At 45.6% G+C, this 24571-nt stretch overlaps 2 protein-coding genes across 2 annotated transcripts; one reads left to right on the forward strand and one right to left on the reverse strand. All coding sequences in view use genetic code 11, as the record gives it.

Annotated features, from left to right (window-relative positions):
• Nucleotides 1-1263: 1263 nt before the first annotated feature.
• Nucleotides 1264-13985, forward strand: EGR_09662 (Arf-GAP with SH3 domain, ANK repeat and PH domain-containing protein; the record flags this gene model as incomplete). Its single annotated transcript, XM_024498911.1, has 22 exons — nucleotides 1264-1389; nucleotides 1426-1650; nucleotides 1740-1855; nucleotides 5004-5084; nucleotides 5232-5361; nucleotides 5832-5917; nucleotides 6140-6293; nucleotides 6520-6627; nucleotides 6728-7016; nucleotides 7254-7302; nucleotides 7513-7707; nucleotides 7937-8118; nucleotides 8528-8661; nucleotides 8880-8974; nucleotides 9207-9393; nucleotides 10207-10418; nucleotides 10540-10684; nucleotides 10775-11215; nucleotides 11294-11345; nucleotides 11430-11569; nucleotides 11985-12355; nucleotides 13850-13985. 22 exons carry the CDS (start codon nucleotides 1264-1266, stop codon nucleotides 13983-13985), a joined length of 3654 nt encoding a protein of 1217 aa, XP_024346684.1.
• A 1733-nt stretch (nucleotides 13986-15718) lies between these two features.
• Nucleotides 15719-23225, reverse strand: EGR_09663 (Serine/threonine-protein phosphatase 2A regulatory subunit A alpha isoform; the record flags this gene model as incomplete). Its single annotated transcript, XM_024498912.1, has 15 exons — nucleotides 15719-15877; nucleotides 16025-16161; nucleotides 16903-16997; nucleotides 17445-17758; nucleotides 17970-18395; nucleotides 19256-19420; nucleotides 19539-19741; nucleotides 20505-20659; nucleotides 20823-20969; nucleotides 21415-21546; nucleotides 22327-22420; nucleotides 22645-22789; nucleotides 22822-22940; nucleotides 22988-23078; nucleotides 23109-23225. 15 exons carry the CDS (start codon nucleotides 23223-23225, stop codon nucleotides 15719-15721), a joined length of 2499 nt encoding a protein of 832 aa, XP_024346685.1.
• Between the last annotated feature and the right edge of the window lie 1346 nt (nucleotides 23226-24571).

The following is a 24571-nucleotide window of genomic DNA, read 5'->3' on the forward strand; positions in this document are numbered from 1 at the left end:
GATGATTGCACTACTCCGTTACTCCTCTGTACCCTCCACAAACTGATGCATCAGGGTTTGACGTAGATGCTAACTATGGGGATAGGATCCAGGTTAGAGAAAGTAGGGAGGGAATAGAGTGGCAGTGCATGTAGAGCAGTTGAATTTCAACGTAGTTGAATTGCATGTTGTGACGGTTTTGGGTGCTTAGGTCTTAGTGGCAAAGCTGAAGGGAGGTGAGTAATAGACGGAGGCGACTCTAGAGTCGGGTAAATTTGCAAAGCTGCTGTCGTAGTCCTCAGGACATCGAATGAGGGGAGAGCGAGCTTGTGAAGTCCAAAGAAGAAAGGTGACTGGTTTCACTGAAGTGATGAAGACGGGTGCGTCACCGAGGCTAATAGACGACTATTTGACACCCTAGGATCCTGCCAACGCTGCTCCCGTAACAGTGTGGTGATAACAGAGGTAAGTGAGAATTATAGTAAGAAGGAGGATGAAGAAGAGCTTGAAAATCTTATCTCCTAAGAAGTGGGTGTCATAGAAGGCGTAACAGATGATATGATCCTCCTCTGACGTGATGAAGTCCAAGAAGTCGTTAAGGATGGCCTCCACCATCAATGTGATAGAATCGGTGTTTACCCCTTCCACCTAGACCTTCAAATCCCTAGAATTTGTTAACTAATTAAGTGAGGACACAGTGATCTATGCAGTATTCGTAAAGATACAAATTATTCCAGGGGAGGAGATGACGATTTTTCGATAGCTAGATTCGTCTGCTGACCGCTTCCCAAATAATGGCTATATTCAAGCAAATGTATTGCATAATTTTTAATAAATTAGCTCGCCAAATATTAGCCTGCAAATTTGGAAATTTTTTTATCTTAACACATTCCTGTAGATGTTGGTTGGGAGAACTGCATAAAATAGGCGACTGAATAATAATAATTCATTTTGCGGCAAAGTTATATAATACTCAAACAAAAAATCAGCATTTAGTCAACCAGGAGAATGCAGATTAGCTGGTTGGTTATTTTGCTTGCATTTAATTGTAGAAAATATCCGATTTCCCAAATTTAATCATAGGTGTTTCACCGTTGTTGTTGCCTGACATTAAAAGGTCTAAAAATTGAGCACAACTAATTTTGCCAAAAAAATGGCAGTTCAAAATTTTTTATCTTGAGTTTTTAGCTGATTCATTTAAGTAAACCAATCTACTCTTCGCGCTTTCAAAAATAGCCGATAGTTTACCCGGTTGTTGTTTTGTGCCCGTCGTTTCTAACCGAAATGGCGGAGTTGGTTAGTGTAGAGGACTTCATAAATGATACACTTAAAGACATTCAGTCCCCCTCACATTCCGAATTCAGTTCCAAGATCTCTTCTATTCGGCAGACTGTATATTACCTGGATGAGGTTTGTAACATTATTTTATGTTTGATTTCTTTACAGGGTCTGAACGCTGACAGAGCTCTTATTGCTAAGTCGCGCAAATTTGTCAAGGGTGTTGTTGGAGCAGGAATAGCCTATGTTGATGCAATCCTAGCACTTTGTGATCACCTTGAGAATCTTGGGCAGTTTGCGCAATTGGACAACAACAATGGAAGTGATTTAACTCCTGGATTTTGGAAATTTTCAGTTATTCACCGTGATCTAGGAAATATGTTTCGGCATTTGGTGAGTATGGTCCGGTGTATTTACGTTGGTGCAGTTTTTTAGTTCAAGTAAATTTGTACTTCTGTAATCGCTTAATGTTTGGGTTTTAGATGCAGAATCTGAATAGCATTTTGGTCTTCCCGATGGAGATATTTCTTCAGGGAGATTTGAAAAGCGATCTCAAAAAACCATTCGACAAGTCTCTGAAGGAATATGAGTACAAGTAGTGAGTTCCTCATATTTTCGCGTTACTTCAAAACTGATTTTCAGCCGATCTATGTCAAACTCTAATGTTCATTTATGAATATTTATGGTGGAAATTGATTTTTCAGCCCTAAATATCACTGTCTAGGCCAATTTTTTGCTCTTCCTAGCTATTTTAAAAGATATACAACCCAACCCCCCCTCATAGATTGCATAACCGCTTTGCAAAATCGGCTTATTTACCATCAGCGTTTCAAAAATATGGCAGAGGCGGTTTTCATTTCGAGAACATAAATCCACTCTAATTTGCGTCATATGATTTGTAGTACAGATGACCATGCAGGAATTCCTTTGGTTACAATTTCCAATCGTATCTCAAGGTGCCTACTGCAAGCCTGCACCAGGCTTCCATGCCCCCTTCGAAAGAAAAGCCGGTCCAGTCGGTCGGCGAGTACTGTTGAAGTAAACATATTCAAGAATTAGCTAAATTGTGACATGTCCGCACGATCATCATGGGCCACCAGTTTTCAATAGTTTTGATAAACAATGAAAAAAATTGATAAGCTGGCCTAGGGCATAGGACTGACACAAAGATTGGCAATGGAGAGTTAGGTAAATTGAATCGAATATGCTGAATGAAATTTTTTGAGCAAATGAATTTTGGTGGATTAGCCAAGCTTCTGCCTGCGACAAAAGCGTTTTAATTCACGTCAAAACTTGGTCCTCAATGTGGGGAGATAAGGTGGCTGTGGTGCATCAACGAGGGAGAGAGGGAAGGCGAAAGAGCCGTGACCGCAAATGGACAGTGGTGCGTGATTCACCCACGATAGCAAGGAGAGCCACTGATTGACCTAGCAGGTCAGCTGCTGACATTGGTCTGACATATTTGGGGAGAAAGGAACGAGAAGAGTAGCAAAATTTTGTGGCGCTCATTAGTTAAGAACCAAGTAGAGGTGGAAATTTCCATGCACTTTTCTATTTGCCCCTGGAATATCAATCTTCCCCTTTTACGAAGACGGTTGCCACACCACTAATTTACTTATTGCAATTTGTCGTTTCCATCAAGAGAATTGTCAGTCGTGGTAAATTCGCTTCGCCTAAATACTCAGCGTAAATCGTCTCTTCGCCTCAGTAGTATTGTGGAATTTTGTAGCTTGACTTGCTGGGGTACCTTCTAGAATCCGTAGCCTTCTTCCCATCGGTACAAATTACTCCCTTCACACGGAAATCAGCTTGTTCTGCTTTATACGGCTTTCCAGCTAGATCTGTGCTCCCTATCTAAAATAGTAATTGAACGTATCATAACCGCTTAAATGATTTATCTAAGAGTTGGAATAGTTGCCTACTTCTGCTCATTATTGGTAAACTTCCTTTGAATTTGGTTGATTTCTACTTTTACTTAATTTTCCACATCATGCAATTCGGACATTTCATTAGTTTCATATCTAGCGTGCCATTTTCATCAACATGGAGTCTGTATTCATGTCCGATAATGCTGAATTTTAGCGATCGGCAAACGAAACTAGGCCTGCTTGGCATTTGTGGATTTTGCGTTGTTATGAAACCGCAAGAATGAAGTTGATTTTGTTCTCCCTCCGCCTGTCTGTGGTTTGCAGCGTTCGTTCAGCATTTTGTGTGCTATCATTGCACATCCTAGTCATCTTAGTGGCATTTCAGAACCTTCACATGGCTACCGGGAAGCCAATTTTGAGATTGCACTTCCTCCCAACCTCTGGAAATTGTTCAATTTGTAGGAGTCAAAAATTGCGCTAACTTCCTCCTCCTAGTGTTTTGGCCTTGCCAGTTGGGCGTCACACTCATGTATGGACACACAGTTCACGTGCCTGGTGGTACCTCGGCGTTCTATGAGTCGCTAACTGAATGCTAAATGGGGAGTCTTTTCGTACGTCGTCAGGACGACTTAGCTCTCAGTTGTGGTTCTCGTTCTTTAAGAATACGCAAATACGAATGCCTCCAAGCGTCACGACACGTGTTCCTACTGGGCGCAAATATACTGTGTACTTGAGGTAAAAATAGGCAGGAGAAGGCGTCAACTCCATGTTTAATGGATTGAGAATCGGATGGAAACAGCCATTTATGTGTGGTGTGCTCATGTTGATAAAGCTGGGAGATCGGGGTCCAATGACACCCATTGGTCTAGATGTGACGTGACACCTCTCACCTAGCCAATCACTGCCGCCGCTTCGCCTATTTGTCCGCACCCACTCACCCCATTAACAAAGGACACAGGTGATTCGCTCCCTTTGTAATGCAGGAGGGGACTAATTTAATCCACTTTGCCATTTTTTAAGATAGCCCACCTCAGGAAACTCGCGTCTTTTAAAGTAAGGAGGAATTTGCAAGCCAAGTCGTTGGAAGAGAGTGCTCAAACATGGAATCAGGCATTGTTTGCATTTTATAAACGTGAAATTCATAGACAGATGAATTTCATCATTTGGATTACCAATGGGAAGCCAGCGAGTTGCGATGTGTCATCTTGTCAAATTGGTCGAGTCTGTGAGTGGTAGCGCCATATTTATGCGTAGAATGTAAACCTCGAGGGGTGCGAGCAAGTCGGCGGGGGGAAGGTAAAGCGACCACTACCAGACCGGAAGTTGTTCATCCTTGGTGTGCAACTCGTAAACCCTGTTCGATTGCATGCTTTGTGAGATATTTTTTTTTATTTAAATGACCACATCTGTTTATCGAGTGGCGCTCATTCTACTTCTTCACATTTCACTAAATAGGTTCGATTGCTCATTCTTAGTTTCATCCGACTAAGTGCTGTTCTTTAAGACTTTATCTTATTTAAATCTGGTCTGCACTCAGACCTAACCATCACGCTGAGCTTAAAATTGTACTAACTGTCGAAATCCGATGACTTTTTAATAGTTCCATCTTGTGAGTTTTGGTAACTTCAGCCATCTGTGGCTGTGGGTCATAGGCGTGATGCCTACCCCGGCGAAGTTGGAAATTGTTAGTCACTTAGAGCAGAGTCGCCTTATGCTGCCACCAGTGTGACGCGTGAGCGTACGAAAGCAGCTCCATAGGACTGAGAGGCTGCTAGCGGATCTCGAGGCCACCGGCATAGTCGACTACTTTCAATTGGTGTGCTAATTCAGAGATGGCTATTTCTTTCCGAGTGTTCTTTCATCCAAATATCCAACCAGCTCCTTCTTGGAACAGTGCGATGCTATTGCTCTTGTTGCGGTAGCACCGCCTAGTCTCTTGAACTTGGATCAGCTTCTAAGGTGCGCAGGATTAGTTGGAAGGAAGGAAGAAGTTGTAATTGGGGGACATATTGCCACCGTGACACTTCACAGTCGCTAGTTGACAGACGGCACTGAGGAGTTTGAGAAATCATAGTGAGGAGTAAAAAAAGGCTTCTTTCATCTTAGTGACAAGTTGAAGAAGGAAAAACTTCAAGCAATGAAGGAGACGGGTTTATACACACCGGAGTCTTTCACGGTGGAGATGGCGGAGAATCTGGAGAAGGAACGTCGACGTCTTCAATTGGAGGTTTGTGAGGTAGGTCACTTCGTTTTCTTACTTTCCTTCTTAACTCCCTCTTGACCTCGAGGTATGCAACTCAAGTCCTTGCATTGCTTCTCTTGATCTCCAATATTTTGACACTTTGTTTTAACTCTTTTCGAAGAAAAATGTGGAACTCGTTGTAGCTAGGTTTGAATTTGGCTCACACAGCTATTGCTGTGAGCACAATGTAGATGGGGATATTCATCTGTAGGCTCTCTTTGGCTGCGGCTATGTTAATGACAAGAGATGTGTGTTCCATTAAGGCAAATGGCACTTTGTTGCCACGGTGCCTAGCCTCGCCAACATTCTCTTATCTTGTTGGCTGACCTTGCCCCCAACCCGTGGTTTGATGTTGTCGCGCAGTCGTTAATACCCTTGCCCGTTCCTTGAGCTTGTTTGTGCTTACAAAAGAAAGCGAATGGCAAACCTTTAAGCCTATTTTGTTTATTTGCTCACCCGGTTAGTACTTCATCAAAGTGAACGAAGTGAAGTCGAAAAAGGGCTCCGATTTTCTGCAACACCTGGTCGACTTTTACCATGCGCACTTACAGTGAGTTTTGGATCGCTTTACTCTTTCCTTATTTAAAAAGCAGAAATTAATCTTATTTTATATTCCTTTTTTTAACATTCCCATCTCATCTGTTTTCCGAGCTTGCATTCATTTCTTTTTCAGCCATCCCATTCTTTTGCTACTTTGCGTCCAAACCTTCTCAAAAGGGATGTAAGCAGCGCGTCATTTTTACTACTCCCTTTTGTTTTTTTTTTCGCTCAGCTATCTGAGAGAGAGCTTAGGGGTGATGGAGCACTTCGGCAAAACCTTGCCTGATTTAGCCAGCAGCATCAGTGGCCTGCAGAAACAGCACGACAGCCAGAAACGCCAACTAGTGGATACGCGAGAGGCCGTAAGAAAACTCATCGAGAAGGAGGTGCGTCGTTGTCGCCTCATTTAGCCTTTTCAGTAGAGAGCTCCCTTTTTTATCCTCTTGGTTCGACATCTTCATTCCCTTTTTACACGTGGGATGCCATATCAACTAGTATCATGTTGGATGATGAATCGGAACCACATCCTTTAAACTGGTTTGCTTTTTTGAAAAAATTATCAGCCTCTCGAATGCCCCTAAACACGTTTAAGCGGGAATATTTTACTTTCAGTCGGTCCAACCGGTGAACAGCGGTTACCTGGGGGCACAGGCCTTGCCGCTGAACCTTGCCTACGGGAAGCGGAAAAGTGGTTTTCTGTTGAAGAAGTCGGACAGCAAGGTGATTGCACATTGAATCCGTTAAAGAGTCGTAGAGCGGGAAGCAATTTGGAAAGGTCAAGGTGGGATAAGCCATTGTGCTGGTTTTGCTATCTTCACAGGTGATAAAGCGGTTGTGGCAGCGACGTCGTGTGTGTGTCGGCGAGAACGGTGAGTTCTGCCTCTATCATGCGGATGAAACGAAACCTCCGGTGCGATTGTCACTGCTGACCTGTCAGCTGAAACTTCCTCCCACTCCAAACACTGATCAATCTTCCACCGTAACGGCTACTACTGCTGCCTCCATCGAGACGGCACCGACGATGATGGAGGCGTCTGATTCCACCGTTTTATCTACCAGCGCCACCGCAGCCACCAACAGTAACAAACGCTCCTTCTTCCTCGTCTCTAGTATGTCCACAGTGTGTGGTAAACTAATTTAATGCGTAATAGGTCATTGACTGTAAATCTGGAAGGTCCAAGAATCTACTTGTTGATGAGTAATTCTAAATTCTAGGGTCCGCTGATTAGTCCGCGGCGTAGCTCGTTTAAATTCTTTGTTTCAAATCCTAATTAAGCCGAGTACTGTGCTAATTTTGGGGGAAATTCAATAAAAAATGGGGTTTTCACCCATTTTTTACCGTCTAGACAATCGAACCTATCAATTCCAGGCTGAAGATGACAAGGATTTTGAGGAGTAAGTTTCACTTCTTTTAGCCAAATGCCTTTCTTCCCCTTTTTTCATTGTCAATGTGTTGGGTCTAACTACTAAGTAACTTGGGCGGTTATTCCTATGTTTCTCTTTTTTTGCCATCGTCAGTATTGCTTTAAAATCACTTCAAGATATCCTTTTGTCTACTTACAAATGCTAAGTAGAATTCGTACGAAGACTTACTTCTTTTGGCAGGTGGACCAACGTATTGTCCAACGCCATGCAAGCGGCATTCAACGAGGCCATGCACCATCCCGATTGGAAATCGAGGAGGGAGATTCCCCAATCCACCCTCTGCGATCTTGACATGTCCAATTCCATGCACCATCATGGCCATCAGCATCATAGTCGTGAGAGCAGTCTTAATGGCAGTGATACCGATCTACTAGAGTTAGTGTTTCCATCTGTCCCGTGGGCCCTTCTTCTCTTGCTTGTATTTGCCAGTTTCAGTCCAGTCTATTTACTGTCTATCCATGCAATAGTGGCGGTAGTAGCATGTCATCCTGGTTGTGTGTGTATGTGTGTGTGTGTCTGATTGTTTGGTTATCTGAGTGCAGGTGAACGCACCTTTTCGTTCAGAGCAAAACCCTTGTCAACTTTTGTTTTCCATCGCCTGCAGATCCCACTTCAGTCACGGAGTGGGTTCGCGTTCCTCACACTCCTCCACAGTTGGTTCGGACGAGGCGGCAACGGTGACGTTTTTTAATGGGCTATCTGGTGCTCAACTGCACCACAGCATTCAGCATGTCATGCGTACCAAAGTGCCTGGCAACCGTGTGTGTGCCGACTGCAATCGACCCGGTGAGCTCGGCAACTTCCCCATTTCCTACTTTTTTAATCTAAGCAAGCCTACCCTTTTACCTCTGGCACATACAGCACCTGCGTTATTATCTCCAGAGCCGGTGGAAGACGTGAAACGTTGAAACCAGCCTTATAATAGGCGCACGGGACGACCTAGGTATTTATAGCATGGGTGACGTGAACAAAACCCCATTCTTATAGTGTGGTGACCGAAGTGGTGTTGGGCAAATTGTTCTTCAACACAAGTATCGGTAGTATTTTGTCCCGTTTCAGTAATCTTCTTTCATTACAACACCAAAGCTTTCATAGATTTAATTTGTATGAAAAAAAAGCTCTTCGCTACCGCCCCTCTTGTTGACCTTAATGCTGGTGCTACTTACATTGACTTTAACATTGGCATTAACAACAGATCCAGAGTGGGTGAGTGTGAACCTGGGCGTGCTGATTTGTCTGGAGTGCTGTGGCACCCATCGCGAGTTGGGTGTGCAGTACTCGCGCACGCAGTCCCTCCTCATGGATGATCTCAGCGCTGCGCAGCTGCTGGTGGGTTCGTTCACACCTCCTCCCGTCTCCTACGCATTTTCCACCCCCCCCCTCTCTCTCTCTCTCAATCCTCCCGTTGTTTCCCTTTCCTTTTGCACGCAGTAATGTAGCGCACTTTGCTTTTGTGTCATTTTGACTCATAAATATCTTGCCTGGATACTACCGGGTGATTTTTTTTCATTTATATATGGTTTTTACGGTTTTTGACTGCGTCTTAGCTGCCCCGATTCATCGGCAACCGGCTCTTTAATGAAGTTTACGAATCTGCCCTAGTCGATGGCGTCAAGCCCACTCCCGATTCAGATAGTGCCAGGTTAGTCCTTCCTACCTTCACATCCTAATTAGCATATCTTAACTTGGCTTACTCACATCCTGTACATATCATTTACTGCATTTTCTCCGACTGCCTTATTCTCCCCAGTGAAGTTTTGAGCGTCTTAGATGTTGACAAACTGTTTACTTTCGCGAAACTCTTGCTGCATCTACTCAACTCCGATTTAAGTAGCAGGTGCACCCTATTTCTCCATCCCTTCTATTCTTCCTAGCCGACGCGCGTACATCCGTTCGAAGTACCTCGAGCACAAATTCACTATGGGTGGCAGCATAATTAACAGACGACATGTGCGACAAGGAAGCTACGGAGACGATGATGACGACCGTCAAGACGATCGGTTTTTGCGTCGCCAATTACTTATTGCAATCCGCAACGCTGATCTCCGCGCTTTGCTTCAGGTGAAAAAAATATTTTTTTTACTAATTTTGACTTGTAATTATTGTTACATTACGTCCTGCTTGCCCATGATTACTCAAGCCAACCACTGGTAACTAACTATTGCTAAAATGAGATAGCGCTGCCTAATTGCGCAGTAAAGAGCTATTCATTCCTCCTTTCCTTCCACGTCATTGTCATTTCAATGAAACCTCGCTTGTCGCAGTGGCTGGCACCTGACCCATGGCTGAGGCTCAGAGCATCATGATTCTATGCAGTTGACTCTTCTCTCAACCTATGAATCTGCTCCCGTTTTTTGTTACCGGGCGTTATGCCGAACTTAACATCGGGCCAGCCGTCAGAAATAGGCGCGGTTCTGATGGCACTGCTGTTTCAACCGTAATTTTGTGATGTGATGTTTGTAAATGAAGAGAAGTAGTGAAAAGCAGAGTAAAGGTAGTTGGCATGCTGACGCCTACCTGTGATTCATAAACAATTGTATGCACTTTGTAATCCCCTACAACTTACAACGCAAAATTTTTTTTTACATGTCTGGATGCTCCCCTAACTGGACTGGAAATAAAGCCTGATAGGCTAGTTGACATGACATTCTGTTCGTTTCTGGAATTGTCGCTAGAAATGCGCAATCTTTGCGAAGACAACTTATCAAAAACTTTGCCCTCTTCGAATATCTCCACATTTTTGGTTTGGAGATGTGGTCCCACTGAATGCATGGGCAGCTTGTCGGTGTGACTTTCGTCGGAAGATCCTAGCCCAATTGGGTTGGAAGATTGAGCGATTGATCAGTCACTTACGCTTCTCTGCTTTTCTCGAAGGTCCATGCGGAGGGCGTTGATTTGACAGCACCGCTGGATGTCGATTGCGAAGCCGATGTTGGAGGAGCGGAGAAGGAGTTGGTAGAAGGCGATACGACACTCCACGTGGCGATTGCGTCAGCGGCGACAAGTACAAAATCCTGCGAGGCCTCTTCGTCTAACACTTCCCTCGCTTTCGTGCAGTTCATCCTGCAGAACGCGCCTTCATCAGCGTAAGTTTTCGATTCACTTTTTTCCCTGTCTACTTAGCCTATCCTTTATGTCTGTCTCTACAATCGCTGTAGGTACTCTAGGAAGTGAATAAATGCTTCTCTTCTGTCTCTTCTCCAATAGAGTCATTCTCCAACGCGCCAACGCGGCAGGTGAGACAGCTCTTCACTACGCCGCAAAGTTTGCTCTCCCCGACTTTCTTCGGCTGCTCCTCGGCGCCGGTGTCAGCGGCAGTGGTGGTGTCGGTTGGGGCGCTCTTCCAACTACGGTGTGTTAGCAGTTTTTTGAGCTGAATGTTTAACTAGTTGGTTGGGTGTAGTCACCACCTATTGATTTGCCTATATCACATTTTTTTCAGATGCTCACCGCAGTCAACAAGTTGAAGCAGACCCCGTTGGACGTCATTGAGGCGCGTCTGTCAACATCATCTTCGTCCATCAACGCTGAGGTGGAGGCGTTGCGTCGGTGCGAGCACCTCCTTCAGTTGGCGATGGATGCTTCCACTGCAGCCACTGACACTGCGTCTGGCGTCGATTGTGCGCCTCCAGCTTTTCTGACTTCCACTTCGCCGGCGTCTATGACAACGAGGGAACTAGCAGCGCGGAAACGGCTCTTGGAGGCATTGGATGATCTTGAAAGCGTGAGGTGGGACGCTTTTGATTCTCGTCCTCTCTCGGTCACCTCTGCGGCCGTTAATACTTTTCTGAAGCAAGGTGACTCGTTTCAAGATGAGGATGCGACGGATGAGGAGGATGGGCTAACCAGAGCCTTTCGTGAAACTCTGGCAGGAGCTTTCAAAGTGAGTGATGATGATTTAAGCCAGACCCAGTATATGAATGATGGATGGACGTTTTGTTGTATTCATCTCTTTTTTAAGCTCTCCGATTCATCCTTCTCCCGATCACCACCGCTCACATTCTCGTCGCGAGGTAAGGAAACAGCCTGTCTGTACACTGGTTGGCTCTGACGCCCTCGCTCTCTTCCTCTCTCTCCCTCTCTGTTCTTTCCCACAGACCAGTGGCGCATGGATAACGGCAACAGTAGCTGCCGTCGCCCCAACCACCGATTGTCCAAACGCGCAGATACCTCGGCTGCTGCTTTGGCTACCCTGCCACGTAAGAAGGGGCCCGCGCCCCAGCCCCCTCTTGTCGAGGTTAGCGATTTTCCGCGCTATGTGCTCAACTCCACTTCACATTTTAGTAGACACATGGATGCATAACAATGCATAAGTGCAAAGCACTTTTTGGTAGGGTAGCTATCTGTAATTTTATGCTCGGAAAAGTACCTTCCTTCGTCCCCATTCATGCTCCGTTCATCTTACATCTATTTTTATGTCGCTTCTTCAACAAATCATTCACCTACCAAACCAGATTTCCGTCCCTCAATCTGCTCTTGTATGTTGGACCCAGCTGCCTGGTTCAAAGGAATATTTAGGAACCGAAATGAGTTAACGAAACACAGTACACACATCCCCGCAATCCATTCAGTGCAGCCGGTCACTGGGAGAAAACTGCGCTGTCAGTTGCCCTTCATCGCCATCGTACGATTCTTCTCTTTACCCCCAGCAGAATGCCTGCTTCTCCTTCTCCGATACACGGTCCTCGCGAACCCTTGCGTCGCCGTTGCGTGCGCCTTCATCCCCACTTGCCTCGGACCACATCGAGGTGTTGCTGGACGTGTTGGAGGAGCATCCTGGTACCGGTGTGGAATCATCTCCTCCTCCACTTCCTCCCACTTCCACTGCTGCAGCCCCTCCCATCGCAGTTGCCAGCGCTACTGCTGACAGCGGTGGAGGAAAAAGCGTCACCAATGAGCCTCCAGCTGCGTTGCGGCATCAACGTGCTGTTGCACTTTACGACTGCGATGCGGAGAACCCCGATGAACTGACCTTCAGACGATCTGAAGTTATTGTGGTGGTAAAAGATGTGGAGGTCAACTGGTGGGTAGGTCACAATACAAGATACGGGCTCTGCCTACTTCTCCTTTTCTTTTATTATTTCTATTGATACAAAAAGGCACATCTACTCATAGCTGCCTTCTTTCCCTACCCTACCTAGTTGGGCTACATTGAGGGGCAGCCCAGTCGAAATGGCCTCTTTCCGTTGACTCACGTCAAGCTTTTACCATCTTGAGGAGAGTGCGGGCATTGGAAATTCCCTCTATCAACCAATCCCACCCCCAATCAATCATTCACAGTGTATCAAGTCGATTGTTCCTCCGTTTCTCTCGTTTTTTCCTCTTTTGTGTGTAGGTGTACATTGGATATTGACGCTGAATTTTATCAACTTTTTTTCTGCCTCCTTGCCCATCTCCCCTCTCACCCGGCTGATGCACATTTGAGTTGCCCTCCTATGCTACAGTCTTGTGCAAGAGAACATAATAAATGCCTCCATCGCCTTATTTCCTACCCATCTCAGCATGGATGAAGTTGGGATGGAGGGCTGGGGGATTATACTGTGCTTTGTGGTCGGCTCATCACCTTTTTCCCTTGCTGAAGAGGGAGCGGCACCGTCGTCGTCCACATCCACTGCCAACCGCTCAGGCGTAGCATCTCACGGGGGGGGGGGGTGTTTGTGAAGAGAGAAGGAAAGTTCAATTTATTTGACTTGATAGATTGCTATTCGTGATGTTTTACTTTTTACTTTGAGCCTTTGCCATAAAATCTCCCCCAGTTTGATACTCTTTTCATAGTTTTGCTGGATACCACCTATGGCTATGGAGTGTATTTAAATAGCCAGTTGATATTGCAAAATTGAGCTTGCGAAGTTGCATTGAATCTTTACATCTAATTTGATAAGGTGGAAATAAAGAAGCTGGAAGATTTTTGGGGGACTTGGCAAGTAAAAATCTTGAGTTTCACTTGTATGAAAGTTTACTATCCACAGTTGTTGTTAATAAGGCCGAAATTTTGACAGTCACCGAGGTAAGGAATAGGGTAATCCGGTCGACTCTTCACTTGGCAATTTTGAAAGAATGCTTTATCGTATGGGAGGATGTCGGAGGTAAAATGAAGGGAAAGAATCCTGAAACGCCTGCCTACAGGAATCTGACCGAGTGCGAGTTGCTTGTAAGCTACGATAAAGTTCCGCATCTTTAAGAAATTTTACAAGAACGGATTGGAGGTTTTTCATCGGATTAGACGGTCGACTTGAGGAGTGAATTGGACTTCTCTCTACCGCCATTGATGAGGAGCAGAAGGTGATTGGGTGGAGTACAAAAGGTGCTGCGTACGTGACCTCGGCGGAACCGCTTCTGGTGCATGCAAGGTGTTTCACATTGATGCCTAAGCAATCGGTTGTGGTGTGTCTAGGCCCCGTATTTATTTGAGATCTTCGTAGTATCCACGACGCAGCCAGGTTTCGTGACATTTCCTTCACACAAATTCAACCTTGAGACCGGTCTCACATTCAGTACTTCACCCCTTGGCGCTCAGCCTCTATGTCCATGGGCGTGGGTGCATGCGAATTGACGGCTTAGCAGCCAGGAATGATGCCATAGACGATGACATGACGCCATTGCGTAGTCAGAATAGTACCCTACGGGTCCTGGGAATCAATTTCAACCTTTGATTAGCGCTTCTGTGTTCTACCTCTCTCATTCTCTCACGCTACACGTTGCGGTGACCCTGTCTTCGCAATGAAGTTTCGTGGATGTTTGAGGTCATATTCTGACCGACGTGTGCTATGCATCAGCATTGACGTGTTCACATATCTAAACTGAGGACATTCATGAAGCAACGGCGCACCACCTCGTCTCATCACTTGATTCCTCCGCATGGCGAAGGTGCTCCAGCCAAACTCTTGACGCTGAAGTCGATGTTGTTGAAGGTATAGACCTGTCGCAGTGTCAGGTCCTACTGCCAAGATCCGAAAGTGGTGAGACAAGTAAGGTGAGAAAGGCACGAGGGTGTAAGAGGTGCAAAGACTACTTTAACGAAGCAGTGCTGAAGTGAATCCCTTCTAGACTGTGGAAGCCGACTGTAAAAACTGCCTGTTCAAGGTGGTGCTACGCTGGAAACGGCCCCACCTTCAGAATCTTGCTGCTAGTTCTTCAACTGTTTTTTTAAATCCCCTTCTCTACTGTCGTGCAGGAAATTTGGCGCATCACCATAGAGAAAAGAGAAAAACTGGTCGTTTTGCCAGATGAGAACGAACCATCTCTCCCCTCTTCTCCAACAACCCGTCTACCTGTCTGTCTGTGTGCGGATATCTGTGGGTCCCACTTAACTTGCCTTATTCCGATGGCTGATCAACAAACGCACCCCTGAAGAGGTCTGGAGTGGTGGTTAATTTCTCTCACCTTTCTCTCGTTCCTTCAAGGAAGTCTAACCGACTGTCTTTGTAAAATTTACTGAAAAAAATGCGGGTGGAAATTAAAGTTGGCGATTCATGGTTTAAATTGTGCAACCTCGACGTCGTCCACTGGGGTGATTCATTACAATCCTCAGGAATTGTGTCACCAATTGGATTGGTCAGTTTGAAGGGCACATTTTCCTTCAAGTTGATTGGTGGAGTTCAGGGTGCAGCATTTCGGGGGCTAAAATCTGACAGCTCGGAAATGGTGTCACCATCTGCCTCGCCCTCCTTACATCACCGTCTCATCCCAATAAAGTAGGTGTTTGTAACGCCTCATCATCAAGTCAATTTGGCAAGAAGACTTGGTCTACGCATGCCGTAAGTACATGGAAAGCGGTTTCTTGGGGTTTTGAATGCATTTTACCCCGCCTCCATCTCCACTGTATCACGTGGGAGAGCGTGTGATCAGGCCACATACATAAAGCACTTTCCATCTGCTACCCAGATTTCCACTAGGAGAATGCTAAGACACTAATGGGTGCGCGGACTGTGGGCTCATGTGCCACGAAGGTGGCATCCAACCATCATCGTTCAGGTGTCACGAGGAAAACCCCGAGATACTTTCCCGCTGTTCTCCGTTGACCACATTCTAAAAGTTGGACAAATTAACTTTCCGCTTCGTTGACTTTTGTAATGCATGAACTTGCACCTTCGTGGTTTGCTTCCAGACGATCATTTGATGGCTCTGGAGAGCCACCATAATGATCAAGACAGGTGGCAGCACTTAAATGTGGCGAAGGGAGATTTCAGAGCACCTCACTGGCCAAATTTCTTTCGTCAATAGTGACAATCCAACGTGAAAATAAACTTGAACCCGATAAGGTGAGAGAGATGGCGCAGGCACAAAGGATAATGAGGAAGAAGCAATGAGAAGACTCTCACATTGCTGGAACTCAGCCACTAGCCCTTGACAGAGTGCGGATGACCCTAAAAAATCAGCTCAAACATCAGTGACCCTCGCTATGAATGAATGCAAGTGATCCCGAGGCCACTGCGCCTCTGCACCGACTGGACATGTGTCTCTTCCTCTGATACTCACGCTCACCTTCGTCACCTTGGCGCTTAGCAAAGTACCTGCGCGCCGCCTCCAGGAGGGTACTGCACCTCTGAAAATGTCTAGCAAGAAATGAATTTTCGATAAAGAATGGAAGAATCTCAGTTCCATGTGTTGTTGGGGAATTGACTCATCAGCCATTCCCAGAGGGATAAAAGAGCCCAGTCACAATCATGACCGGCTTTAACCTCTATGTAACCGTCCAATCAGATGACATTTCAGGGTTAAAAGCACCCCAATCAAAAGCGTTGCCGGTCATGAGGAAAGTAAACTTCTTCATGCTGTCCAATCCGAACCACGCGCCGCCTCCACGATGTCGACACGACATGGCGCAGACTGGGGAGTGAAACAGAGCAAGTAGTCACGACTGCAGCTAACTGTAAATTCGTTGGTCGACTTGGCAGTTGCCATCTGCCTGACCAACCAATCCTCTCTCCCTTCGTCCTCATCGCCTTTCTACCACAAAGGTGTCCTCGAAGTCTCCGTTGAGATCAAAAGCAGCACGACGCGGTTTTGCCTTTCAATCTGACCTCAGTGCCATAAGGAAAGCCCCCAGCACTCACCAAACACCGGCCCGGTTTCAGAAAGAACTGTCAGTGTCAGAATTTGCACCTTTTGTAAAATTTTGTTCGAGTAAAGTAGAAGGGGGTGAGGAGAAGGGTGAAAAGACGGGAGGATAGGAGTAAGGGCTGTTCAGAAGCAATCCACGTCACTAGAAGTAAGAAAGTAATAAGAGGTCGAGGCGGCTATGAAGATGATGATGGTGGTGGTGGTAACGGTGGGGAGACAAATGGACAGAGTGCTGTAGGTGCTGGTAGAGTGGACCAATCAAAAAAACGCATCAATTCAGAGGAAGCGAGGAGAGGGAGAGGAAGAGATTGTGCTTCTGTGCCGCAGCGACTCAAAAAAGGACGCTCCGATCTCTTGACATCACGCGTGTTATCACGATCCATCGAAAACTAAGAAGAAGACGCAAAAAAAAGAAACAACGTGGTGAAGGAATTACGTTGAATTTGAAGGGAGAGGAAATATAAACTAACTGGCTTGGTAATGCGTCAAACTAACAACGCCACCTACCCTTGAGAGCGTCTTGTGCATAGAATCGGACGTCAAAGTCCTTCTCCTCCTCCAGCACCTTCTTCAACGCCGGGATTACCTGCTTTTGGGTCGCTCTGCAAGGGGAAATATGGAAAATCACGCAGCCTGGTGACTAGTCACGGGACAAGTAAAGTAAATGTGGTCAAGGCAATCTCCCTTGGTCATAGGCACATAAACACCATCCAAATCGTCTCTTCAATCATCTTTGCTAAGTCGTGGAGTCAAAATCCTTCGAGTTGTGAAAAAAAAGATGAAGGCGCCAAGTTGACAGGTGGATTGGTGTGAAACAAGGGCGGCATTCATATCACCCTCGTGACACGCTTGCAATCCGAAAATTGTGAAAAAAAAAAAACACTAAGAAACATCTATTCAGATGTAGTAAGCGGGGCTGACTGCTCACTAGTTGCGGGATTCTCCATGCAGGAGACGCGTTGTACCTCGTCTTCGAAGGATATCAAACGTAGCTATTGAGGTGAATGCTGAGTAGCAATGGAGGTGGTCTTGGTAGCAGCGTGACTCACTTGGCGTCAAGACTGGCGGAAATGATGACAAGAGCGCGGGCGGCTGCGAAACGGACGTTAGGCACAGGATCGGCAGTGAGCAGTTGCAGCAGCAGTTGGAGGCAGGTCTGCAGTCCAGCTGCCGGCAAACCAGCTGGAGGGGGCGCACACTTATCCGGTGTCTTCCCTTGTTGCTGTTGCGGCTGCCGCTGCTGACGATGATGGTGGAGTGCAAAATCGTAGAGCAGGGCGGGAGATATGAGACCCACATTAGGAGAAAGATCACCCAGTGCGCTGTAGGACGGCTCCTCCGGAATCCCTGGTCCCCAAAGCGCCTGCACGCCAGGGTAGGAGAATGCAAAGCAGTGATACTGATGGCTTATTAGCAACCTTCACACACACGTAAACTAAGCAGCCAACGAACGCAATCTCAAACCCTCCTCTGGATGGCGAGAAGAGGCAATGACTGACGTACTGTTACCAATGTCGCCACTTAATTTAGTAATAAGTAGGCCTCTGTTGGTCAAGGAGGACGCAACCCGGTACCTGGACGGCGAGAATGAAGATCTGACGCAAATGGTAGTTTGAATCGGAGGCCAGGGCACGTAGACCCCTAGCAGCCGCATTGGCGGTCAAAGTGGCGATCGATATTGCACCTCCGACGCCGACGCCGGCCCCAGTGTTCCCAGCATCGCCCGAAGCGTCAGCCGACGTCAAGGCAGAAGCTGAGGTCACAGAGCCCACAATGCTGGAGGAGATGGTCGCAGAGGGAGGAGAGGAGGTGACGCCAGTGCCAACGTCTTTATCTCCACCGCCACCGCCAGTACCCATGATGGCATCGGTGGCGGCGGAGGGACAGACGCTGAGGAGACGGGCGAGGCTTCGGCACGCACAATCGCGCACCGCCCAGGTGGGATCGAGGAGCCAGGCCAGAGTGGATGGGAGAATGGTCTCCCGGAGGCAACTCTCCGGCTAGACGGGTAAACGGGCGAGACACAAATGCTCGAATAAAATGGCACACCCTAAGAGGGATGCTGACACGCACATAACCGAAGACTCGAGGAAACCAAATTCGAAGCATCGAATTTTAGGTGATAGATTTTGATTGAAAAGCAACTTCATTAATAAGTGACTGAGAACAGTCCCGACACTTGAGAAACAATCCCTAACAATAAGAATTTCAGAAAATGCCAATACTGGAAGAGTTTCCATGACTGCCAAATTCTTGGAAGAAAATGGCAACAATGAAAGCAACTTGATTACTTTCGATTAGTAACCGCCTACTTATAAACGAGATAGCGACTCCCAGGAAGAAGCGCTCCCACGTACTGGACTGAGACGGAGGAGCTAAGAAAAGAAGGAGGTGATGGGCCTCTTGAGGTCATCCGGTGAAAGAGGAGCATTTCTACCGCTCCTTTGGAAATAGACATTCCATGTTCACGAAGGAGATGACAAAATATTATTTAAGCTATCAAAGGAGAAGGCCTTTATTCATGAAAGAAAATGACTTCCAATAGCGGAAGGAGCTAAAAACATTGACAAACGAATTTGGAAAAAACATCGTCTTTGGAGAAACGAAGAATTCTGGTACTTAAAACGGTTTCATGCCAAATAACTTCAAGACACTGACCTCTCAACATTTGATATGATTGAAATGACGATCCCTTCTCGGAAAATGAGGAAGAATTTCCCCAAATATTTTTTTGTATTAATATAGACTTCAAAAACGAGGATTTAGGATTCTCAATCCTTTGACAACGGACTTTCAGGATTGGAATGAAAAGCATCCCCTCGTTCAACGCCAACCGACAGCAGGACGAAACGAGACCTACCAGGGTGGCGAAGAGATAGGGAAGGGATTGCACCACGCCAAGTCGAACACGCCAGTTCTTCCCCTGCCACAAATTCACTAGACTCGGCAGGATGGTGAGTTGGATCTCGCTGGAGGGGATAAAGGACATCAGCTGGGAGAAGTACTCGAAAACATACTGTTTCGGCTGCAAGGGAAAAGAAATTGTACAATCTCAATCGTCTTTGCCTTGTGCAACATTGTTATCAAATCAACTATCCAGTTAGCTGGCTGAGAAGGTGACTGGATGTGGAGTGGCAACCCACCTGGTCCAGGTTGTGATTGAGAAAGGCGAGAATGGGTCGAACAAGGGGTAAACAGTCCTCCACCCGCGCGGAAGGCAGAAGCCCTACGGCACAGCATACAAGCTCGGAGCGAACTCGCTCCTCCCGCTCCATATTGAGGTGTTCTTGCAATCGCGGCAGCAGAAAGTCCGTCTGCACATCCTTCGGCGAGGCGAGGCAAAAATCTGCAAAGGAAGGCATTCATCGCCCTACTGGAATAGCTTCAACTCTCCTTCGTCCACTACATTTGTTCCACATCAAACCCTGTAATTTCCATACGTCATCCCACCCAGGCGTCGGTCTATTAACTGTTCCAGATCCCTCCATGCATATCTCCGGGGCAACCATTAACATTTATAATTACTTCCAATTTTCCCCTCTCTCTCCAGTCGCCGACTCATGGCAAGTGTTGCAACATCACTAACGAGAACTTTTGCATAATCCCTTACCAATCTTCTACACCGATACTTCGAGCCTTCACCGTTGAAAGAGAACAAAATTAACGACGTCATGTACGCATTAGAGGTTGGGAACAAACACGTAATGAGCACTTGGTGCATAAGATAACGCCATTTCACACGTAATCCTTTTCAAATGAACATGTGAAGGTGATGAGGAATTTGCTTGCGGACCGGTTAACACTCCTATCTGTGGGTTATCCTGTTTACAGCGCATGTGAAATTGAATGTAACTTTCGTGAAAGGGGAGAAATGAGCAGATATTAGGGGAGAAAATTCTGCCCCCCGGGAGATTTCATGACAAAACGGCATTGAAGATTACCGTGTTCTAACACTCCTCCAGTAATCCAGTCGGTTTTGCTAAAATGAGTTTGCTGACTGCTGGAAATAATAAGGAAGTAAAGAACTGAAAGCAGACGTCGTGGCACGTGCCTAACGCTGAAACACCTACCTTAACCTCGACACCTCCCTCCGTCTACACAACACATACCTTTGAATTGACTAGCTGCAATTCGTCTCGTTTCCACCTCGTTGTCTTCCAGCAAATTCATCATCATCGTATGGAGCGATTTACTGCTTCCACCCCTGGAAATAGCAATTTTTTGCAACTCCGCCATATTACTGGCCAATGCGCGTCGAGTGTCCCTAAAAAATAAATACACAAATCACAAAACAATTAAAGCATGAGAAGTGTACCCATAATTGGCCAAGCGTCAACGGCCAAAGGGGGCGCGGACTGGGCAGCACCCCGCTTTATTTGACTGGTTATATGGGTGTGAAGGTTTCAACGCACACTTTACCCTCCTACCTCGAACCATCTTCATTAAGTTTGTCCAAAGAGGCCTGAACCATCGTCTCGTATTCCGTAGTCTCGTTGTTGTTAAGCATTTTTCCCAACTCCAGGATTGGTTCGACACAGGCAGCCCGAACAATCCGCTGACTGTCTCCAACCAGGCTACAATCAAAATAAGTTAGAAATTTTAGGAGCACAATAGCCCTCCTCTCGATTATTTTATACATCTAGCAAAAAATGGCCTAACTACACCTAAATCTGTACCGATTTCGTTTTTCATGCATCTACTCGCAATTTAGCCCCCACTAGCATTCCATTCACTGCCCAACTGTCCAAACGTCCGTACCAAGACAAAACCGCCCGGAGGATTCACGAACAGTAAAAGTGTGATCATGCCAAGTATGAAGAAAGTCATACTCACTAAGTAAATAAAAATTGCCACAACTCCTTGACTAGATCCATTCAAGAACAGAATCCAATCAACAAACAACTCAATGTCATATACGCGTGCTTCCAGGCACTAAAAAATATCCACCTGCTAGAGAGGCACCCAAGTAGGCATCTGCGTGGGGTGAAAATAACTTGATTATGAGTAGATGCAACATACCCCGCCAGGAGCGGTGATAACTCAGCCTTGAACTCGTTTCCAATGAGATGTGCCAAAGTAACGAGCTGATAGATGGCAGCCGACCGAACTAGCGGCACCTCGTCCTCGTTGTCCGCAAGGTGAATAAGGCGGCTGCGAATAGAAAATGAATAAAGGAAGCCAGTCCATCCAGGTATATAACTGCAATAGCATTACATATGTGAGACGTAGATCCGTGACATATTTAATGCTGAAAAAAACACAATCCTTCTGAAAAAAGTGCATTTAAACTCACTAAGAACATTTGACAAGTGGTGCTATGACACTCATATCTGTAATCCCTCAAGGAAAAGGGTTGCACATGGAAACGAATTCCAGCAGCTCCCATGCTTTCCGCTGAAACCTCTTTCCACCAGGGATTTAACTGTCAACTTAGAGGACTTTGAGACGCGGACTACGACTCATCCAGCGAATGCGAGACACAAGCATCAATGCCAAGTCATCAAGGGACAAACCCCCACCATGTGTCCTGATTCTCGCGGTGTATGGATTCGCACTTTCGAGGTTCGCCTCCAGATGGCCAATGTGAAGACCGGAACGCCAAAATGGCAAAAGTGTGATGGGAATGCAAGAATCCGTAAATAGGCATAAATCGAGGAAAAAAGGCACCATGACAAGAAGAAGTTAAGGAGTGGTGAGTTTTGGTGTTCTGTTAACCCGGTCTGTCGAATCGTGTTTGCCGAGTGCCGAAATCCAAAATTAGCGGAGGTGCGAATGCGGTCTCCATGTTGACGGAAACGGTACGTGAGGAAAAGAAAGCAAGGAGTCCAAAAGCATGATGCGTGCTCAAGGATTGTGATACGAGAAATCAGATGAGCAAGGTGGATGAGGCCGTTTTTTGAAAAAATAGAACAGTAACAGCACGGCACTCACCATTTTAATTCCGACTGCACTTTCGCAGGAACGAGGGGATAGCAGGTGGTCATCACTTTGCTCACGACTTTTCGCGAAGCACAGAAGAGATCCTCTGGCGGGCAAAGGGCAGGAAAATAAAATTACAATTTTGAAATAAGCAGCATGCACACAGACGCAGACGCGAAAAGAAATTCAAGATCTGCATAAATTATTGGAAAACATGCTTTCTCCAACCGCTCCAGAAAGCCACAAATTGCTCAAAAACGGAGGTAGGCTTTGAATGTGTTATTTCATTTTACTTTAATTTGAGCCAAATGCCAAATTCAACGAACTCACCTTCGTGAAGCTTTCGAATTAAGGGGAGGGCCTTTTTGTCAATTTGTTCAGCAGAGAGGTGAGGTAAAATGGCGCAAAATGCGTCAGCAGCAGCTTGGACTACAACGATCTCTTCGACAAAGACTAAAATGTCCGAAATGATGGGCTAAAATTTAGCGTATATCCGACTCGACTTACAATTAGGGAGCTTGCACCCTCGCCATCACTACCCAACACATCTGCTAGATCCGGCAGTTTTTGAGCAATCACCATGAGAACCTCGTCATCCCCCGCACCAATAGCTTTCTGTACAAGATCTAGTAGAAGGACAATTTCAGTCACATGGAAACTCAGCTTCACTTACCACCCAGCATTGGGACTAGGGTTTTCTGACATTCTTCAACTCCCAAGTTTTTCGCGATTGTCGGCAATGATTGAAAAACACGCAGCTTTTCCTACGCCAATGCACATAAAGCTAAACATACGGCTGTTTCCAGCGTTTCATTATCAAAAGCGGTGGGACGAGGGTCAGATTGTTCCGCTGAGGTGCTTTCAAACTTCAACGTAGAAAGCGTTTGGAGGACAGCTTCAACAACAGACATACTGAAGGAAGTTAAATGAGAAAAAATAAATATGCACTTCGAATAATACGTTGGGCAATAACAGCAAGAAATTTACCCAAGATGGATTGGAACCGTCGAGCGCGCTACTTAAGTTGGCTCACTGTAAAGATGAGCACTTATTGCTGTCCAATGAAAAAACCAAATTTCCTGCTTTATCTAGTCATTAACTAACATCAATGAATACCGACAGCTAAAATTAAGAAAATTTAAAATTGAAAGGAGTTGATTTAGCAAAATACTCAAAGGCAACACATGCTTTTGAAGAGTTATCAATGCATCTTGCGACATCAACTTTAACTGCAAATGTAAAAGTTTTTTTATTCTGAGAGAATGAATAAACAAACTTAGTTGCAACGTCGCGGCACATTTCCTATGGGTCGCGGCCGCTGCTAAAATCCTCAATTTCATTTTAGCAACAAATATAGCTTAACTGAAAAAAATATGCTTAAATTCCCATCAACTTCCTTAATTTATATCGCATCACTTCAGCGTATAACACCTATTAACGTTCTCAGCACTGAATCAAAACCGCGTGCGAAAATTCCGACTGGATACTTACTTCATCAGTATATATTGATGTGGTCATCTAAATAAATATACTCCTCTTTAATTTCTAGTCATTATTTTAAAAATTTTGTAAATTGCAGGCATTAAAATGCTGGGCTGTGCCCTTGTTTTTTAAAATCTGATAATTAGCATCACAGCTTCGAACGATTTTAACGCGATGGGCATGCTGGGGGAGTAAAGCCATGGCATTAAGCCTAAAATTTATGCAACCTTACAACACACGAAGCAGTTTGAGAAGCTAAGTGATGTTTAACCTTTCATTGTGATAGTACCACTTATTTTCTTGCACTACTACTCTGTGATCCATGTCGACTAATAAAAGTCGTAAGACTGTGTCGCTGTCCTACACTGCAAATAGGAGTAGACATAATTAGTAAGTTTCTGTTGGAAGCTCTATTGATGATTTAGACAGGAAGTTTATAGTAAACCACACAATTTCTATTACGTCCTGCAGATGTGTCTTCATATGTTTTTGCAGTGAAATAGGCATCATTGGACTGCTAATAATAATGTCACTTGTGCAAAAAATTACAAAATTTAAAATGCGCTATGATTTCTAGGTTGTTAAAAAATTATATTATTTAGTTTTAAAAGGTTATTTTGGATCCGCCTGCTTCGCGTTGTATCACGCTTTAATCGCCTCTGCCGTATTAGTTCGTTTGTCCTTCTCGTATCCTCTATCACATGGGTACGTTGGATCACGTTCCTATTTCATCAATTCCTAGCTCTCCAGTCGGAAACCTTGAAGAAGATTTTGC

The sequence above is a fragment of the Echinococcus granulosus genome (assembly GCF_000524195.1).
Source record: "Echinococcus granulosus chromosome Unknown EG_S00159, whole genome shotgun sequence".
NCBI classification, from domain to species: Eukaryota; Metazoa; Platyhelminthes; class Cestoda; order Cyclophyllidea; family Taeniidae; genus Echinococcus; species Echinococcus granulosus.